The sequence below is a fragment of the Phascolarctos cinereus genome, unplaced genomic scaffold, assembly GCF_003287225.1.
Source record: "Phascolarctos cinereus isolate Bilbo 61053 unplaced genomic scaffold, phaCin_HiC Scaffold_5;HRSCAF=322, whole genome shotgun sequence".
NCBI classification, from domain to species: Eukaryota; Metazoa; Chordata; class Mammalia; order Diprotodontia; family Phascolarctidae; genus Phascolarctos; species Phascolarctos cinereus.
This window is the reverse complement of record NW_027555958.1, coordinates 367874256-367894453: the sequence shown is the minus strand read 5'-3', so window position 1 is coordinate 367894453 and position 20198 is coordinate 367874256. Positions and strand designations below refer to the sequence as shown.

Below are 20198 nucleotides of genomic sequence, written 5' to 3'. Positions count from 1 at the left end.
AGCAAAATTAGATGGCAAGAATTGAAGAGTAACTTGTCTCAATTTGGACAGAACCCTCACCTGCAATGGCAATCTGTCATAACGCAACTTACCCCCTCATCAAGGAAACTATAGGTGCTGTAGCTATGAGGAAAAATATTTCATTACCCACCAATGAATTCTGTGATTAATCATCACGAATATAACTTTAACTTCCCCCACAAAGACAGCATTACAAGTAGCCAAATATAAGTCATACTGCTATAATCAGCCAGGCAGTAACTATCCTTTGTGGGCAGTCATCATAATACAAACCCTGGGAAGGATCAAGAGGAAAGGGACCACAACTGCCCTGGGGGAGCTCCCAATGTAATGGGAGGTAGAACCAGCATCTGACTTACCAGGAAGCCTTGCCACCTTTCTGTTGTAACTTGAGGGGTGCCAAAAAAGACTCTCAGACCATTTCTTCACAACTAGTTTTCCTTAGGCTGGGGAGAGAGGAGCTTAAAAGTAATGGGTGGCAAAAAGAGCCTCCATTAACAAAGGGTTGAGATAGGTTAGACAGTGGAGGCTGAGATTCCAAATAGGGATTCTATGCACTTTACAACTGTGCCTAGGGCCAACACTAGGCAGAGGGGATGTGACAATGAGCATATGACTACTACCAAGCATGGCTTCTTACTCTCTCACACACAAAGCAACAAGCAGTACAAATTAATGTAATGCTACAGGAGAAAAACATAAAGATGCTATCAAAGGCAGGTGAAGTTAACTGGGAAAAGTCTTCATGAAGGATGTATGTCTGCAGGCCAGCTTAGCTTGGTAGAGCATGAAACTAGTAAAGCCAGGGTTGTAAGTATTGGGGTTTTAGTTTCTCCTCTTCCCCCCATGGCATTAGATTGTACTCATTTGGCCCTGTCATTTTAAGATGTGCACTGCTGGCCACAAAAAGAAGAGAGTGAATATTCTATACAAATTTATTACAGCTGCTAGAAAAACAATTGTTAGTTCATATCATATTGATGGCAGATCCCTAGGTCATTACTTCTTATGCAAAGAGCAGCAAATTCGAAGTATGGTGCAGGGCTTGGCAAGAGGAAAGCTATTTTCAGAACTGTTTAGGTGTCTTCATTTTACTTAAAGGATTTAATAGACAAACTGTAGGTAGAGTTTGACAGAGACAGGTCAGGGGAGAGTTAGCACATTCCAGGCAGCTGGTGATGCACTGGATAGAGTGCTGGGCCTTGGAGTTGGTCAGATCCAAGTTCAAATCTAGCCTCAGACACTGTCTACCTATGTGGCCCTGCGCAAATCACTTAACTTCTGTTTGCCTCAGTTTCAACCGTAAAATGGGGATAAGATAGCACCTAACCCTCAGGATTGTTGTGAGGATCAAATGAGATATTTGTAAAAAGTGCTTAGTATACAGTGCCTGGCACACAGTAGGTGCCATAAAAATGAATATGCCTTTCCCCTTCCCACTGTGTCTGAAAGTCAACAGAAGTGAACAAATTGAGAGACCTATAAGGGAATCTTGTGCTGAATCACAAATAAAACCAGGCACGTGCTTATAAATGAGATGAGACATCATAGCTCCTGTATAGTTTGCTTCTGTATAGTTTAAGGTCACAAGCTGCCTTATTAAGGAAAAGTATTAGGGGCAGTAATCTCAACGGAATACTCAGACCCCCAAATCTGGGTAATTTAAAAAACAGTCAATTGTCCTTACTGGAGTAAATTATAAAGGACTTGCCAAAAATGTGCTTATTTTTGTATTGACACTAATTCACAATGTTAATGAACAGCTTTGAAATATGGTCAGCTGTCATCTAAGTTAATGGAAGGGAGCTGGAGGCTTAGATAATTCAAAACATTAGATAATACAAAGTCATTTATATCTGATTAAGAAATGGATACATTACAGGTGTACCCTGGTTAATACTAGCAGATCTCTGCTGCTGGAGAAAAAAAATTGGAAGTTGATGTCCTATTGGCATGTCCCCAGGCCACTTTATTTTTAATGTGAAGTGTAATAGACATCTATGACTCTCACAAGGCACATTACAATTTATCAAGCATTTTCACTTCCAGTTCATTTGATCTTTTCAACAACCCCTTGAAGTAGGGTGGTTAATGACAAACACATAAAGCTGATACTACGTAACATTTCAATAAACAGAATTTACTTTAACAAGATGGAAAAATAGTTGAGATTGGGGCTAAATTAGGAGTATTTTCCAAAAGAGTGAATTTTTTAGTTATTTTGAAGGATAAGGAGAACACAAATTGTTGACAAGTTATCTTCCCTCCCCAACCTTTCAGTGGACAGGTAAGATTTTACTTCTATAAGTCCAAGGACTGTCAGCTACAACCTTTGGATTAGGCAGTGATTAAGGCCTGGCTGCTTAGCTATTTCTAGTTTCATCAACATGAAATTGCATCACCTGTGCTCATACCAGAGAAAACCATTCACTGTAAGGAAGAATACCTTAAAAGGTATAAAACAAGAAACTAACAGTATCACACTTTCATTTTGGGCATCCTTTAGCACTTATGAAAAAAACACTAGGTTCATGTACAACTGGAAAATTTCTTTTCATCCTCCCAGGAAAAGTACAGAATCCACTGAAGTAGAATCAATTAACAAAATTCATGGCAAAATTTGTATTAGGCCTTGATATCTATTACCAAAGAATTAGAAAGTGAGTGAATTAGAAAGTCAGTATCTTTTAGTTGGACAATGGTAGGAATGCTGAGGTTTGGTCTAAATAGTAGGAAGGGATTAATTTTTTTAAGAAAGAGAGGTGGTAGATTATCAAATAAATATTCTTCTAATCTCATGTGCTTTTTCTCAATGCACATTCTGCTCAGTACACGAGCATTCAGAGAGGAGCACAATAAAAAGAAAATTTTATTTCTTTTTAAATTTCTCTATTTGTCCATTCTTACTTATGAGTTTATGTTGCAGTGGGGGCAATGAGTGCATGATTTTTCAAACAACAGGTAAAGTCATAGTACCATATTTACCCCTCATGATTTCATATAAACGATTCACTTTGGTTTTGTTTCTAAATGCAGAAAATTAACCTTGCCTCAATGATAAAAACATCTGATACACATACAGCCCTTTTCTTTCTCTTTTTGTTGTTCCCCTACACCACATCAGGAATATCAGAAAGTCATGTTCATTTTCTCAAGGAAAATTTGGCTCTTTCTGTAATTTTCACAAAAATCTATTTTATTATTAAGGGCTTTACAAGGCTTTTAGCCAGAGCTATACTTTAGCTAGTGTGACAAGTCTTAGGAGAAGTAGGATAATCAACTTTGAAAACTGTAACTTGACACTGAAAGTATGTCCCCCAAATCTGTGGTAGGTACTAAGTATTGTAGATAAGAGCCTGAGGGTCTCAAGAACAAAGCCCTGTTCAAAGATGCTGACTACCTTTCTCCCCCTTCCTTCTTTTATTCTTAGGCCTGCACTCCCAAATAAGAAGGTACCCGACCTCAGTACTCTGAATGAAGTAGGCTATCAGATCCGAATTTAACTAAGCCACAATGGCCATCAGTGCTTCTGTCTGCACTTTACCCAGCACATGGCATCTTTGGGAGGATTTGCAACTCTTTATCAAGATTCTGTGAATTTTATTTTTAAGAAGTCGCCTAGAAATAGTGTAAGTGGGTGATAATATATACTTTTTAAAAAAAATTATCAAGTGGCAACCATGAAAAGACAAAAAATAATAATTATGATTATGATAAGCCCTACCTGGGGCTGAACTATCTCCTTTACTCCAAAATGAGAGGACAACTACTTCAATGGCGGATCCATATAATTTCTCTCTCTTTAACTGCCGCTGAATCCTGTGCTACACTGGTAACCTTAGACACAAGTTTATGAAGTCTCTTCTCCCTTTTTTGGTGTTTGGACAGTACTGGCACACACACAGAAGGGCTAACTCATGATCAGTATTAGCAATATTCAGCAATAACTGAAGCAGAGGTAGGTGTGGTTTTTAAAAGCATTTATATTACCTCAATACCTGATAGATATGCAAACTTGATGGTATTTAAATTTTTCTGGTAATTGATTTGTATTGCTTCCCTGACATTTATATAGTAGGAATTTCCTTGTATTCAGAAGCTTTCATCATGCATGCCTATATTGAAATTTAAGGTATTGTTATATGCACGTATTTTCTTCAAAAGCAATGGAACTCTACTAGCATCATTGGAAACCATCTCCAGGACTATCCTGTCTCTCTTCCTTGAAGGCATTCCCTGACAGATGGGTTAAAAAAAACAAAACACTGTTCTATTTTCTATCAATAACATTTAAATGTTATAGAATCCAGCAAAAAGCCCACGTGTCTGGGAGCTCCTTGAGGTAAGAGTTGGTGCTGTTAGGATTGTCTCTGACAGTGGCATATATTCTTAGCAGGCCAAGGCCAAGAATGAATTAACGGGTTTAAGCACCATTTGACTTTTCTTTTCATGTTTTATCTAATTTGGATACTGAGCCAGGCCTTGTCTCCAAAGGATTTAATGCTGTTATGCACAGATTTTTTCCTGATGTCTTATATTAAGACCAGACATGACAATATGATCTTTTGTCACCCTTGCTCATAAATACCATTCCATCTATTTACTCAAAGTAGAATGAATTTAGGAACATAATTTAAAAATCCTTTGAGGATAAAAATAAAGAATATTTGCTAAGCATTTATGTTCCAGTACAGCAAAACACCTGGTAGTGCTATATTTATCCATTAAATTCAGCACTATCCATTAACTTCTGGCCTTAAGATCAGGATTACCATGTAACTTCTGGCTATAGAGTATAGTTTTTGCAGCACACTGACTTATAGAGTATTTCTAAGTAATTTGTTATAACTTACATACAATACTAGTAGGTCAAAGCTGAAGATGGATTTCGCTGTTGTAAGAGGTAGAAGACAAAGCTTATTTTTTTAGTAAAAGGTTTCTTTTCCCCTTCTGCTTTCTTTCATTTGGCCAGAAGAGTAAGAAAGGAGGTAAAATGAGAACCTTTATCAACATAAACCTTGATTATGACTTGGAGAATGCCATAGAAATTAATATATTCCTTACATTCATTAATGTACAAATAAGATTACTTTAAATAAATTGGAATTAATGGCAATTATTGATTGGGAAGGCTAAATTGCATGGCATGAGATAATTACAAAACTTACTACTATTAAAAAGCAGAAGAGCCAGCAAAATAAAATCACACATTCTTCTAAAATACCTATTAGGTCGAAGATCTTAAAATGTTACTCTTCTATACCTTTTAAAAGACAAGTTTATGGCCTCAATGGCCCTTAAAATTCAGATTACAGTCATCAGTAACTAGATCATAAACAATGCTGTAGAACTGGCACCTCATATTTGCACAACTGTTTTTGTATATTCATCGACATCATTTGAAGGTTTGTAGGATGGTGAGTGTATGCTTTTTAATAAGTTGCAAGCCATTCATCTTGAGTTTATAATGAGATTTACTGTAACATTGTTAAAGTGTCAAATCATCTTAAGAGGGGTATGAAGCAATTCTAAATTGTGGCACAGCCTGTCATTTGTGATAGAAGGGGAAAAAACAAACAAGAATGTATCCTGATTCTAATGTGCTGATGTGAAATCCTTAAAACTGCCAACGTGTTTAACTAGTCAACTGATAAATTGTGTCCTCCACATTCATTCCTCACTTTGGAGATTCACTCCCCCAAAGTAAGGGCTAAGTAGTCATGTAAATGTGTAAGTAGTACATACATTTAAAACTATTCTTTAATCAGTAGCATATCTTAAATCAATATATCACTGTGATTTTTTATTGTATTCTGCTCTTTTCTAAAAGAGGCAATTCAGAAATAGATTGGATTGAACTTACACAGTTTCCTTTTCATGAGTTATAGAATGAGGCTTGAACAAAGCACAAGTCTCAATATCTTAAGTCACCAAACCTATATGTAGTGATATTCCAAGATCAAAGATGAAATTAATTTACATTTAGAAAACATTAAAATGGTAAGAAAAATCATGTTGTTTTACCTCAAGTTGATCAAGTTTTATTTAATTGCCTCCAGCCTAAGGTATGGCAAAGTATCTTTCTCAAGGCTTTGTAATCTTACAAACAAAACAAATTATTAATCCAGAGAGAAATTTATCAAATCATATCATGGAAATACATGTAAAGTTTAAATGTATTATCAGAAACCCTGATTTTAAGTATGGTTTGTGCTATTTTGAGTGCACTTGATTTCAATAAGTGATATTTAGTACTTTCTATTATTCTAAAATTATGTGTGCTTCACTTTTTCTAAGTCAATTATTTCTTAAAAAATGTTATTAATACTGGTAAATAAAGCTTTTAAAATTTAATTCAGTCTTCTTACACCTGATGTTTTATAAACTGTATAGCCATGTGAAAACTTGTATTATTTTTTTTAAGTACAATCAGAATCTTGTTTATTCTCTTGGACTTTGTTCTGGCAAACACATTTTTTAATACTTAAGAAAAACTGTGATTGTTTCAGTGAATATTTTTCTAGGTATATGAAAACCTGTACAATGGTATTTTAGGGAATACCAGACAGGTGCATGTTTCAGGTTTTGCTTTTATTATCACTTGTATGTTTCTATACAGCATGGAACTTTAATAAAAATGTCTTGGAAGTTCAGGGGGTTAGTTCTTATAAAAATGTGAATCGGCGTGATTTGTTTTTGTCTACCTACAGAGCGTAATTCACTATCCTTTAAGTTTCATGTAAAACTCAAATAGCCTGTCAATTCTCAGACTTCTTTATCACATACTTTTATCCATCTTACCTCCTCTTTACATGCAAGTCATCTTTCCAACTAAATATTCCAATAGTTCACCTATCATTTGGCATCATCTTAAAAGCTGAGAGGGCAAGAGAATAATGGGGTCCTGGGAAAGCTCAATGGTCTACTACATTCACAAAGTCCATACTTTCTCTACTGGTACCACCACCAAAAAAGTGTTGAGAGTACAACTATGGTGTCCACAGATCTCTTGAAAACCACTGACCTTTCAGTTTGGGACACAATACAGTTCAACAGGTTATCTAGTTGTTTTAGTGGGACAGCCAATCATTAAGAACAAAGACTATTGTTAATTTTTAATTGACATGTACAATATCCTGATACCCCAAGGTAAAAGCCTAAACATTTTCTTCAAGCCATGCCTTTCCTCTTCACTTAAAAACCATATACTGTTTCACTGTCTCTTCTTCTTAATGAAGCATACAGAACCAGAAACAATCTAGTAGGATTTTGTTTCAGTATTATTAGGGTTTGCTGCTATTAGCTGGTGGAGACAAGGTCCAATTTCTAGGAGCTGAAATGTCCATTTACCAAAAGAGGACAATAAAGAAAAGTAGATAATTAATTCTTCAAATAATTAATGAGAATGTTACTGAGAGCTTTTGGCTTGAGTCCAAAAACAGAAGTTCATTCTGCAGTGAGGATACTAAAGTTAAGTGCAATTCTCTAACTTAAATCTGCCAAAGTAAAGTATTATATGAAAAAATGCCTAACGCCACATTATTTTGAAGAACGTTTAAAGTTGTATTACCACAGTTTGAGTTATGATTAACTTGGTAGCAAAACAGCAAGAAATCTATTAAGAGGTCCTTGTTAGTTCATTCATATACAACCAAAATCGATGATGAGTCAAACTCATTTCCATTATTTTTTCCCAAAACCAAAATGAGATTCTGACGTCATTCTGATTTAATACTTACTGTATTTAACTTGCATAATATGGAGTATCACAGTAGTGCTCTGAAGTTGACAGCATAAAATAAATGTAGAAAACCCTAGAAATGCAGTTAATATATTACTTCAAAACCCAATAAATTTATAAACATGAACAAGTAGCAGTCTGGTAAAATTTTTACTGAGCAAATCCTCATATACCAAAGATTCCCTAAAGCCTACTTCCGTTGGGTATATCTTTTAGCTTATTTTTAAAAATTAATTGAACTAAGTGGTTTTTAAGAGCATAAACTTTTTCCCTACTGCTTTCATCTTTTGGCAGAAGTATCCTATATAAAGGAAATTCATTGTTAATTCATAACAAGTACAAAACACTACTTAATATAAAAGTATAGGATCTTGTGGTTGATGTGTTGGTTGGTTCTGCTGGAATACATTTTTCCCCCCTCTTTCTTTTTCAATTTTTGTTACAAGGTATTCTTCAGTGGGTATGGGAGTGAGAAAAGATATATTTGGAAATGAAGGTAATGATAAAAAAGAAAGCCATAAAAATAAGACTAAAAGAACCAATTTTTTAAAAAAGTACAGGTCTTTTGGATTCAGATTCTCAAACAAGGAGATTTTCTCCTCAATGGCTATATATATATATATATATATATATATATATATACACATGTGTGTGTGCATGTATAATTCCATTTGAATTCAAAAGTCCTAGGAAACTATTTTCTGCATTCATTTGATCTGATCCAAAAATATATGCAGTAAATATGGCTTTTTTTAAAAGCAGATGCATGGTTCATCCAAAACAACAACAACAACAAAAAAAACCCACCCAAGAACTTAGAAATAAATGAGTAAACAATAACTAAAGTAATTAAAAATAACAAAGAAAAACCATTAGGTCACAAAGTTGTCACCACCCACAGATCCACAGGTTTCCTCAAATTTCTCAGGCAGCAGTAAGAAAATGCAATCTGTTCCATAACTACAACAGTATCTGCCGAAGGCAGAAGTTGGAATTCTGCTAGTGAAAGGAATGTCTACTGAATGTTGAGTTAGTTGAATAAAAGCAAGTGTTCCTCCTAAAAAGGGTAGGGGGAATGGGCTGATCCTTTCCTGAGAGCGACTAGGACAAAAGAAAGCCCGGAACAGCAACATGACAGTTAAGTGGCCTGCAGCCCTGGTCTGTTTGGTCTGAGGATGACTATTCTGTTCCAGAGGTGAGCCTAAAACAGGGGTGGGGAACCTATAGCCTCAAGGCCACATGTAGCCCTCTAGGTCCTCAAGTGTGGCCCTTTGACGGAATCCAAACTTCATAGAACAAATCTCCTTAATAAAAGGATTTGTTTTGTAAAAACTTGAACTCAGTCAAAAGGCCAAACCCAAGGACCTAGAAGGCCACAGGTTCCCCACCCCTGGCCTAAAAGAATGAACACCTGTAAAGCAACTGGTCCTTTCAGGAATTTTCCAAACCATTCCTCAGCAAAACAAAAGCATACCGAAGACTAAGAATGATAATTTTGTATTTTTAAGAAAAAAATAATTTGAAGTCCTTTCTAAAAAGCCATTTAACATGCTTTGTTAGACATCTGTAAATATAATTTCCCCACACAACAATCTCAGACTTGAACTAATTAGTACTCTACAATTATGGGATCCTCTCAATAAAACTGAGGGCACCTGGAAAGGTAGCTAGTTGTAGTCTGAAAGAACACTGCTCTCCAAAATTAAAGGAAAGCTACCTTGAACTCAAATCAAGCTTGCTTCAAATGTGTATGACTTTTTACTAAAACAACTAAAGAAAGTGAATTGTTAAGAACTAGTCAATTTTACTGAAATTTACAATAAAAAGCATTTACATCTCTGAAAAAAATGCCATTTTCTTATCAGTCTGGCAAATAGTTTATAAAAAAGGACATTAATGTAAAACTTTAGATCTATATTTTTTTGTTAAATCACAAATTACTATAATTACTTAAGACCAAGTCTGTAGAAACTATACACACAAAATCAGCATGCAAACTGTTATTCCTTGAATGGAATAATAAGGAAGAAGACTGCATGAAAGAAACAGTGTCAGAGTTCAAGCCTGAACTTGGCCAATAAAGGCAGATGATCTGAAGAATTATTTTCATTAGGAAGTCCATTAACCGTCCATAAGTCTTCCTCTGTAAGAAGTGACAATCTACCTAGAAGTTTCAAGCCACCAACCAAAGCAACTTCTGTTCCTACATAAGAAAAAAACAACTGATCAGATTATATAAAATTATGAACTATTTCACAGCCTAAACAACCCTAATATTCTAGTAACAGAGACAAGTGTAATTTGAGACACCACCAAAATTTGAGACACACCAAAAGATCAGCATAATGAATTCCTCAAGTACTAATAAAATATTATTACTGGGTAATTATTAACATAGCTAATTATATCTCATGCTCCTACAATCTTAAAGTTTTCCCTATAACAGGCTCTGCAAATACTCTTTAGTACAGAATACTTACACATAGGAAACTTTTAAAAAGAGTCATTTAAGATGGACAACGTAAAAATGTCATTCATTAATTATTCTGTGATTCCACAACGCCAAGTTTAGTAGTACAAGTCATTTTCTTTAATCCTGAGTTGTGGGGTTTTATGCCACAATCCTCTTGCGCCACCTACTGGCATTCTGCCAAAGTAGCAAGGCCCATAAAACCAAAGGATTACAGAGCTAACCAGGGAGGGAAGAAGCGCTAGTACTAACAACAGAGTTCAACAACAGTCACACAGAATGAAAAAGGAGAAGGACACAGAGAAAGCTGGACCAAAATCCTTAGAATGAAAGGCTACCTATTTGGATAGACAATGTTTTAAAAAGCACTAGTTATTCTATAGATACAATACAGGCAGAAGGGGATTTAGAATTTCCCTAATCTAACCTTTACCCTCCACCACACTCCTGAAAAGTGGTTGGATACTTCTCTAGATGAACACATTTACTGATGGAGAATGACTGCCTTAGAAAGCAGACTGTTCTATTTTTAGACAGCTCTCAACATTAGAAAATTATTCCTCATAATGGAACTGAAATTTGCTTCCTTCCCACCCAGATGTGACTGCCTTCTAGAGATACAAAGAATTAGTTTAACTGCTTTTCCATATGACAATCTTTCAAATATTTGAAAACAATCTCATCTTCTCTAAGCTAAACACATTAGGTCCTATTCCTCATATGACAAGATTTAAGAACACTTTCTCACCACTACTTAACTATCTTTGTTAGTTTCTTCTGAGCATGTTAATGTGCAACTTAAAATGTGGCACCTAGAAGTGAACATAATACTACAGATGATGTTGTCTATGCAATGCAGAGTACAAAGATTTCTTCCCACATAAAATAAGATTCATGGTTTCAATGCTCTGATGGATCTGTCATATCATCTATGTTTCTGCTGGTACAGATTTCTAAGTTTTCTCATTATATGCAATTTATTTCTATCTCCTTTCATAAATTCTTCAGAAAACACTCATTTGATATATTGGGAGGCCCTCCTCTGTTTCTTTTCATACCTTCATGGTACCAGTGTAACACTCAAATTGACCACAACCTACCTCTCATGCCCACAGTTACGGTTCATGTTACCTCAACAGTCACATTGTTATTGACCCTCTAACCCATTACAAAATACTTTAATCAACCGGTACTTAGCATAATCTAATTCCCTCTTCCCCTCAAACCTCTTTTTTCTATGACCTCTCTCAGGAATACTCAACCCTATCTTCACCTAACTCCTGCCTTTATTTTCCTCATATGTAGTAAAGAAAGAAACCAAAATGATCATCTGTTTTGCAATTCTCTATAACCCACCTAACCAGCATATAATTAAACCAAAAATGAACAGACAAGTAATATAAATGAACAATCCCTGTCAAATTTTGAATTACTTAATATCTAAACCCAGAACCTTTTTTTCTAGCTGAGTTATTAAAAAATAACTAACCATTATGCTTCTGTGATGAAAACATTAGTAGATATACCTTTTTTACCTTGCTGTGTGTTAATAGCTTCCTTTTCTGTTGAATAGAAAATGTAATCCACTGTTACAGCATTTTTTGAATGACAAGTTGTCACTTCTGGAATTCCAGTGTTGGGAAGGTAATGTGAATATACGGATGACAAGCTAAAATGGTGGTGTAAGTTTGAAGATAATCTAAATAAAAAAAAATGCATCCAACCTCTTTATGTCAATCATAACTTTTCCTATTTAAATTGATATTTACTTAACTACTAGAATTGAGAATATACATCTCTAAACACTAAGTACACAACAATCCCTAAATTCACTAGATAAATTACCTTCAGATATATCCAACTCCCACTGATAACAATAAAAGAGTATATGATTACACATAATTATTAACTGAAATACAGTTTATTTCTAATCAAAATATCTTCAGTAGTCATTTCTGGTCTCAATATGCTAAATCAACTTTACTTATTATTTAAACATGGCAAGTAAATGGTAGTGAATTTCAATGAACATCTTTCCTTGTTCAATTTTATCCATAAGTTTTTTCTTTACTCTTTAAGCATAACACCAACTACAACAGAAGTTTTAAGTGTAAAGGTTTTAAAAAATAAATGTATTTAAACTCTAGTAATCCCATGCCTTTAGTTGAATAGAAGTCAATAAACTGCTTGTCATTTTTCAGAACTCACTTTTTAGCTGCCACTAGGACTTCTGGTTTTTCCAAATGTTCTTGTGTCACATCAATCTCTTCTATAAAAACAAGAGAAACATTAAAATCTGAGTGTGTTGAGTTCAATGTTCTTAGATCGTTCTTTTCACATACATCTAGTATATTTAAGTGATATTTTAGATAGATGTTATGTGTTTCATCCAAGGAGCTATATATTATTGATGCTCAAAAAAGGTTAACGATTAGCAATAAAATACAAACACAATCAAAATCACATGCAATTTATTATAGACTTTTTTGAAGCTCAACTTTTTAACTGCTGAAGATAATTTAGAAATCTCTAAAAAAATATATCTGTATTTTCTATCACACACAAAGAGAGCCTAATGTATTGTCAAAACTTACCTGCCTTTTCTACTCTTGTTACCTGTGGTATCTCATAGACACAATTCTGTGAAATACCCAAGCTCGGAGGCCATATTGGAATAGACAAAATTCTTTGTCCCCGGGGAGACTGCTCCTGACCAGAAACCTAAAACAAAATTCCAACAAACTATTAGTACTTTAATAAAGATCTGATACTTCAACAGGGTAGGTACTCCCTCCACCAGTGGAGATGGCAACCTCCATCCCCTATGCCTCAGTAAACAATAAATATTTCATGAGCTTGCATGGCCAAAAAATATTACCAACTGTTGGCCAATCTTCTGGTGATGAACCTCTCTGAATTTAGCTAGGATGATCTCAGGATGACAGATAAATACTCTATCAACAAAACCACAGTGAAAGCCTGTTCAGATCTGAAATGGTTCAGATCTGAAAAAAATTTTGTTCAGCAGGCACAGCCTTTAAGAACCATGGATAATCAAGTCAGGATGAGGCACAAGGTCTTTAAGACTTTGGTGAAGGTTCTTAAATAGTTATTTTTTTAATTTCAAAGAAATTGCTATATAAATAAAGTACGTAACATGAAATTGAATCTCAGAATGAGAAAAGCAATCTTTATTAAACAACTTGTTAAATTGCTTAATACCTCAAAACTCTATCTGCTCAAAATTAATAATTTAAACTTTTACATTTGAAAAGTCAACATTTTCCTCTATCTCATGTAGTATTTTATTTAAATATGAGAATGATTTAAAAAAGGTATAAACACGGTAGTTTTATCTACACAATGCCTTTTCTTTTTCTTTTCTTTATCTACATTATAGCTTCCATTCTTAATTTCTGAGGATTTACTCAAAGTTGATTTGCCATCTCTCAAAATGTACACCTAAAAGTTTTTTGAGGAGTTAAATATATTCCTTTTTGCTTACTTCTCAACCTTTGTAATATGGTTTACAATCTCATCACTCGGCTATGAAATGGCTCTCTTCAAAGTTACCAAGGATCTTTTAATTGGTTTATATGATGAACTTTTCTCAATCCTAAAGCTTTGACCTCTCTACAACATTTGTCACTACTTTCTCCTCTCCTTTTCAAGTCTACTTTACTGGAAGGCCATCTATAGCCCCCTCTCTAACTGTGGGTGTTCCCCAAGGCTCTGTCCTGGGCCCTCTTCTCTTCTCTGTGACTTTATTAGTTCTAACTAGGCCTAGTCTCTTTCCTGAACTTCAGAGTCCCTTATCGTCAACTGCCTATTGGACATTTCCAACCGGATGTCACATAGTATCTTCAAACTCAATATGTTGAAAACAAAATTTATTAGCTTTTCCCCAAAACCAAACCCTCTTCCAAACATCTTTATTTCCATGGAAGGCACGAGCATCCTTCCAGTCATCCAGGTTCATGTCTTCAATTTCTCATTCTTTCTAAATCAACATTGCTAAAGAATTGCCAAGTGATTTTACTTCTCCACATATTTTGTATCCGTTTCTTTTTCTCCACTCATACCACAATTACCCCAGTTCAGACCTTTATCACTAGTTTTCTGAACTACTGCAATAGTCAATTAACTGGTCTCCTCACTTCAAATTCTTCCCCTCTCTAATACATCCTCTGAAAAAATACAAAAGTAATACTCCTAAAGCACAGAGCCCGCTATGTCACTCCCCTGCTCAATAAATTCCAACAGATATTATCTCTAGGATCAAATACAAACTCCTCTGTTGGCATATAAAGCCCATTACACAATGCCTCTAACCTACTTTTCCAGTCATTACTTCCTCTTCATAGACTTTCTAGGACACTCAATCTGGACCTCTTGCTGTTTTTCACACATAATATTCCATCATAGGCTGTCTCTCATGCCTAGATTGAATTCTTTCCTCTTTCCACTTTATAATCCCTAATTTTTTTCAAAGCTCAGCTTTGGGGTGAAGAATATCAAACTAACCAACCTGGCTACTTGTTAACAATTCTGGTGAAGGGTTAAAATTGTTGACAAGAAAGCTACTGGATTATCAGTGGTTTTCAAGAAACGTTGCCCCTGCCCTCACAAAAACATAAGGCAAAAGGAACAGAATTAAATGCCCTTCCCAATAACTTGGCACTAATTCTTCATAATATAATTAATGATACAAAGAGACAGTCATCAGCCAAGACGGCACACTGGGGGTAGTTACCCAGTTGAAGTCTCCCAATATACTCCTCCAAATAATTTTAAAATAATGCTTCAAATCAAATCTTGGGAGTAGCAGAGCTAACAAAATGTCAGGGTGAGACCTTTTTTCAGCCTAAGAAAACTTAAGAGGTTGGTAAGAGAAGCCTGTGATGCCCGGTTGAAGACAGTCTGGAGCCCCCCACACACAAAGCAGTAGCAACAGTAGCTTTGGTAGTTCTCAAACCAGAGATGGTAAGGGGGTTGAACAACTGGTCAGAAAGATTACAGGAAATCGTTTGCTGGCAGTGGGTACAGCTGGTGCTGACTGGCAACTGTACTGCCCATAAGCAGCTCTGGGTGATGGTTACAGGGCAGAGAGGAGCACTGGTGCTTGGCCACAAGGGAGCAGAGGCTTTAGTCACAATTCCAAAGCAAAGATAAGCACTAGCATTTGTGGCTACAGGGGATCAGAGGCCCTTCATGGGTAAAGACTCAGAGCACAGACTAGGAGGTCAGTGACCATACCTCTCCCAGGATCATACCACCATGGAAGTGCCAAAAACTTGCAGACCCCCAGAGCTAGTTCTGAAAACAGCAGCACAAAAAAGCCTGAAGCTTGGGATAGTGTCTCCCTACTCTCAGGGGAGCAAAGTCTAACTTTAACATAAAGTTCACAGTCAAGAAACAGGCTGGAAAAATGGCTAACAACAACAACAACAAAAGAACTTGACCACTTGACCACTACTACAGTGGCAAAGAAGACCAAGATATAAACTCAGAAGAAGACAATATGAAAACAGCTATCAAAAAAGCCTCAAAGGAAAATGCTAATTGGACACATACCCAATAACAATTCCTGGAAGAGTTTATAAAAAAGAGATGAGTGATAGAGAAAAAATTGGAAAAAGAAATAAGAATGATGCAAGAAAATTATGAAAAGAGAATTAAGAGTTTGGTAAAAAAAAAAAAGGCACAAATAAATACTGAAGAAAATAACACCTTAAAAAACAGAATTTGCCAAATGGTAAAAGTACAAAATCCTGTGAAGATAAGAACTCCTTAAAAAGCAGAATTGGCCAAATGGAAAAAGAGGCATGAAAGTTCACTGAAGAAAATAATTCCTTAAAAATTAGAATTGGACAACTAGAAGCCAGTGACTCCATGACACATCAGGAGACAATAAAACAAAATCAAAAGAATGAAAAAATAGAAGAAAATGCAAAATGTCTCATTAGAAAAAAGAAACAAATGACAAAATAGGTCAAGAAGAGTCCAATAATTTAAGAATTATTGGACTACCTGAAAGGCACAATCAAAGAAATAACACAGACATCATATTTCAAAAAATTGTCAAGGAAGACACCCTGATATCTTGGATCCAAAGGTAAAATAGAAATTGAAAGAATCTACCAATCACTTTCTGAAATAGATCCCAAAATGAAAACTCCTGGGAATATTACAGTCAAATTCCAGAGCTCCATCAAGCAGCAAGAAAAAAACAATTCAAATATCAGGAAGCCATAAAATTTAGCCACTTCCACATTAAAGAAGCAGAGGACTTGGAATATGACATTCTAGAAGACAAAGGAGCTAGGATTACTACCAAGAATAAACTATCTAGACAAATGAAATAAAGGATTTTCAAGCATTTCTACTGAAAAGATCAAAACTAAATAGGAAACCTGACATTAAAAAAGAAGACTCAAGAGAAGCATAAAAAGATAAACATGAAAGTAATCATAAGGGACTCAATAAAGTTAAGCTGTTTACATTATTATTAGGGAAGTTAGAAGGAGTATACATAAACAGAGGGCACAGGTCTGAGTCAATTATGATGGGATGATCTCCCAAAAAGGAGTGTAGGGGTGAGAAAGAGGGATGCACTGGGAGAAAGGTGAAGGGGGAAATAGAATGTATACTCTTTGACCCAACAATGCCACTGCTAGGTCTGTATCCCAAGATCAAAGAAAATGAAAAATGTACAAAAATATTTATAGAAGCTGTTTTGGTGGTGGCAAAGAATTAGAAATCAAAGGGTTGCTTGTCAATTGGGCAATGCCTGAACACGTTATGGCATATGGTTATAACGGGGTACTACTGTGCTATGGGACGAGGAGGTGTTTTCAGAAAAACATGGCAAGAATGATATGAACTGATGATGCAAATGAAGTGAGAAGAACTAGGAAATCATCATGTACAGTAACAGCAATGTTGTAATGATGATCAATCATGAAAAGATTTGGTTACTCTGATCAATACAATGATCCAAGACAATTTCAAAGGATTCATGATGAAAAAATGCTATCCACCTCCAAAGAAAGAAGATCAACCCTGAGTACAAACTGAAGTATAATTTTCTCACTTTATTTTTCTTGCTTTTTGGGGGAATATGGCTAACATGGGAATATAATTAATATCATATTGCTTACCTTCTCAGCAGGTGTGGGAGGAGGTGGAAGGGAGGGAGAGAATTTGGAAATTTAAAAAGAAAAGAATGTGTAAATAAATAATAACTTTTTATAAAAATATAATTAGCAAAAAAAGATATAAAGTGAGTACTTACTTTTCCTATGGCAAGTCCTTCATAATTCAATTTTCCTTCCTTTATAAAACTGTAGAGTGGAGAGCCAGGAACTGAATTAAAGTCACCACAAATAATGATGGGACAGACAGTGCCATCTTTCTGATGGGCAACACTGGAAATCTCTGCTAACAGCATAGCCAGCTGAGTCAATTTAATATCGCCTCGCCTTGGATTATACAATAGATGTGTATTAGCTACACATATAGGAGAGACAGTACAATGAAATTTGGGCTGCAGGAGTAATACCAGTCCAACATTGTCTCTGTCCAATAGGGGTATATCACGGCGGTAAAATTCCACAGGGTTTGCTGATAATAGAGTAAATTTGGAACATTTGAAGCAAATGGCACAGCCATCAGGTTTCCTTCCTGTCCTCATTTTATATTCACAATGATATCCTATGAAAAATAAAGTTTAATTAGTATTGTTAGCTTTAATCATAGAAGTAGGGGGCATCTAGGTGATACAGTGTATAGAGCACTGGCCCTGAAGTCAGGAAGACCTGAGTTCAAATCCAGCCTCAGACCAAACACTTGACACTTACTAGCTGTGTGACCCCGGGCAAGTCATTTAACCCCAATTGCCTAAAAAGGGGGAAAAAAAACACAGAAGTAATACTGTGCTATTCCACTATTTTTAATATTAATGTAGACCTTTCAATTTGAAAAATAGAAATCAGGGGGGCAGCTAGGTGGTGCAGTGGATAGAGCACTGGCCCTGAAGTCAGGAAGACCTGAATTCAAATCCGGCCTCAGACCAAACACTTGACACTTATTAGCTGTGTGACCCTGGGCAAGTCACTTAACCCCAATTGCCCCCCCCAAAAAAAAGGAAATCAGTATAACATTGTCACCTTGATATACTTAATATATCAAATATCTCTTAAATAAATGATGCCATAGTTTTGAAAACCTGGAATGTTTTTTTGCCCAAGCATGCTATGTACAGCTCTATTTCGACTGCCACAATCTAATATTTCTAAATTGTTGGAAGTATAAGTTTAGCTAAACATTATACCATACCTAATGATTCCAAATTTGGCTTGATCTCTTTTCTATAATGATCTTCTTGTACTTCTTGTAAACAAAGAATCTGGAAGGAAAATAAAACAAAGTAACATGAATTCAACACATCAGTAAAGATGCTGAAAGAAAATTTTTATGTTCCTTTGATCGTTAAAAGTAAGTTTCCAAAGTGTTATGCTTGCCATATTAGGTTTTGTTTTGGGTTTTTTTTTTTAGCTTTAATCAATTTTATTTTATTTTCAGCTCCAAATTGCTCTCTTCCTTCCTCTCTAGTTCTCATCCATTGAGATGGCAAGAAAAATTAAAAAAAAAAAACCACTACAAATATGTACAGACATGCAAAATAAATTTCTACATTAACCATGTTCAAAGAAAAGAAAGAAAAAGGAAAAAAAACATACTTCAATCTATACCGTGAGTCGATCAGTCCTCTCTCTGGAGGAAAACAACATATTTCATCATGAGTCCTTCGGAACTGTGTTGTGTCGATTAGTGTTACTAAGTCTTTCAAAGTTGACTATTTTTACAATATTGTTGCTACTATATAAATTGTTCTCCTGGTTCTGCTCCTTTCACTTTGGATTAGCTCATATAAGTCTTCCTAGGTCTCTCCTAAACCATCTCTTTCTTCATTTCTTATAGCACAAGAGTATTCCATCACATTCCTATACCATAACTTGTTCAGCTATTCCCCAATTGATAGACATCTCCTCAGTTTCTAATTCTTTACTGACACAAAAAGAGCTATTATAAATATTCTTGTATATACAGATACCTTTTCTCTTTCTTTGATCTCTTTGGGGGTACAGACTTAGTGGTAGTATCGCTGGGTCAAAAGGTATGTGCAGTTTAATAGCTTTTTGGCACAGTTCCAAACTGTTTTCCATAATGGTTGGACTAGTTCACAGCTCTACCAAAACAGTACATTATTGTACATATTTTCCCACATCCCTTTCAGTAATTGCCATTTTCCTTATTTTGTCACCTTAGCCAATGTAAATCGGTATGAGGTGTTACCTCAGTTGTTTTCATCCAAATTTCTCAAATCATTTAGAGCATTTTTTCATATGGCTATTGACAGCTTTGGTTTCTTCCTCCTAAACCTGCCTATGCATATCCTCTGAACATTAAACAATTGGGGAATAGCTCTTATTCTTATAAGAGCTCAGTTCCCTATGTATTTTAGAAATGAAACCTTTATCAGAGAACCAAACTGTTTTGATGATTACAGCCTTGTAGTATAATTTGAGATCTAGGACTGCTAGGCCCCCTTCCTTCTCATTTTTTATTTCTGAGTAATTTTTTTTCACTGATTCCCCTGATATTCTTGACCTTCTGCTTCTCCAGATGAATTTTTTTATGAATTTTTTCTAGTTCTATAAAGTAATTATTTGGTAATTTGATTGGTACAGTACTGAATAGGTAAATTAATTTAGATAGTATTATCATTTTTATTGTACTGGCTCAGTACGCTCATAAGCAATTAATACTTCTCCAATTACTTAAATCTGTCTTTATTTTGAGGAAAATGTTTTGTAATTGTGCTCACATAGTTCTCTCCCTTGGCAAGAAGACTCTCAATTATTTTATAATTTTACATATTTTAAATGGAATTTTTTATTCTAT

The 20198-nt window shown here is 35.2% G+C and overlaps 2 protein-coding genes across 17 annotated transcripts in view; one reads left to right on the top strand and one right to left on the bottom strand.

Annotated features, from left to right (window-relative positions):
- The window catches only part of VASH2 (vasohibin 2), a 47141-nt gene extending 42806 nt beyond the window's left edge, over positions 1–4335 (top strand). For both annotated transcript variants that reach the window (XM_078156323.1, XM_021007810.2), the window contains exon 8: positions 3452–4335. In XM_078156323.1, coding sequence (XP_078012449.1) covers positions 3452–3524 — 73 coding nt within the window. In that variant the 3' untranslated portion in view covers positions 3525–4335. The remainder of the gene's footprint in view (positions 1–3451) is intronic.
- ANGEL2 (angel homolog 2) overlaps positions 1–20198 on the bottom strand; it is a 137399-nt gene that overhangs the window by 103063 nt on the left and 14138 nt on the right. For 7 of the 15 annotated variants that reach the window (XM_021007789.2, XM_021007793.2, XM_021007796.2 and 4 more), the window contains 6 exons: positions 18570–18639; positions 17527–17945; positions 12827–12953; positions 12441–12501; positions 11759–11931; positions 7743–9965 (listed from right to left, as the gene is read on the bottom strand). In XM_021007789.2, coding sequence (XP_020863448.1) covers positions 9814–9965; positions 11759–11931; positions 12441–12501; positions 12827–12953; positions 17527–17945; positions 18570–18639 — 1002 coding nt within the window. In that variant the 3' untranslated portion in view covers positions 7743–9813. Of the gene's footprint in view, positions 1–7742; positions 9966–11758; positions 11932–12440; positions 12502–12826; positions 12954–17526; positions 17946–18569; positions 18640–20198 lie in introns of those variants that run through there. The other 8 variants (XR_013487307.1, XM_078156319.1, XM_078156320.1 and 5 more) reach the window with 4 other exon arrangements.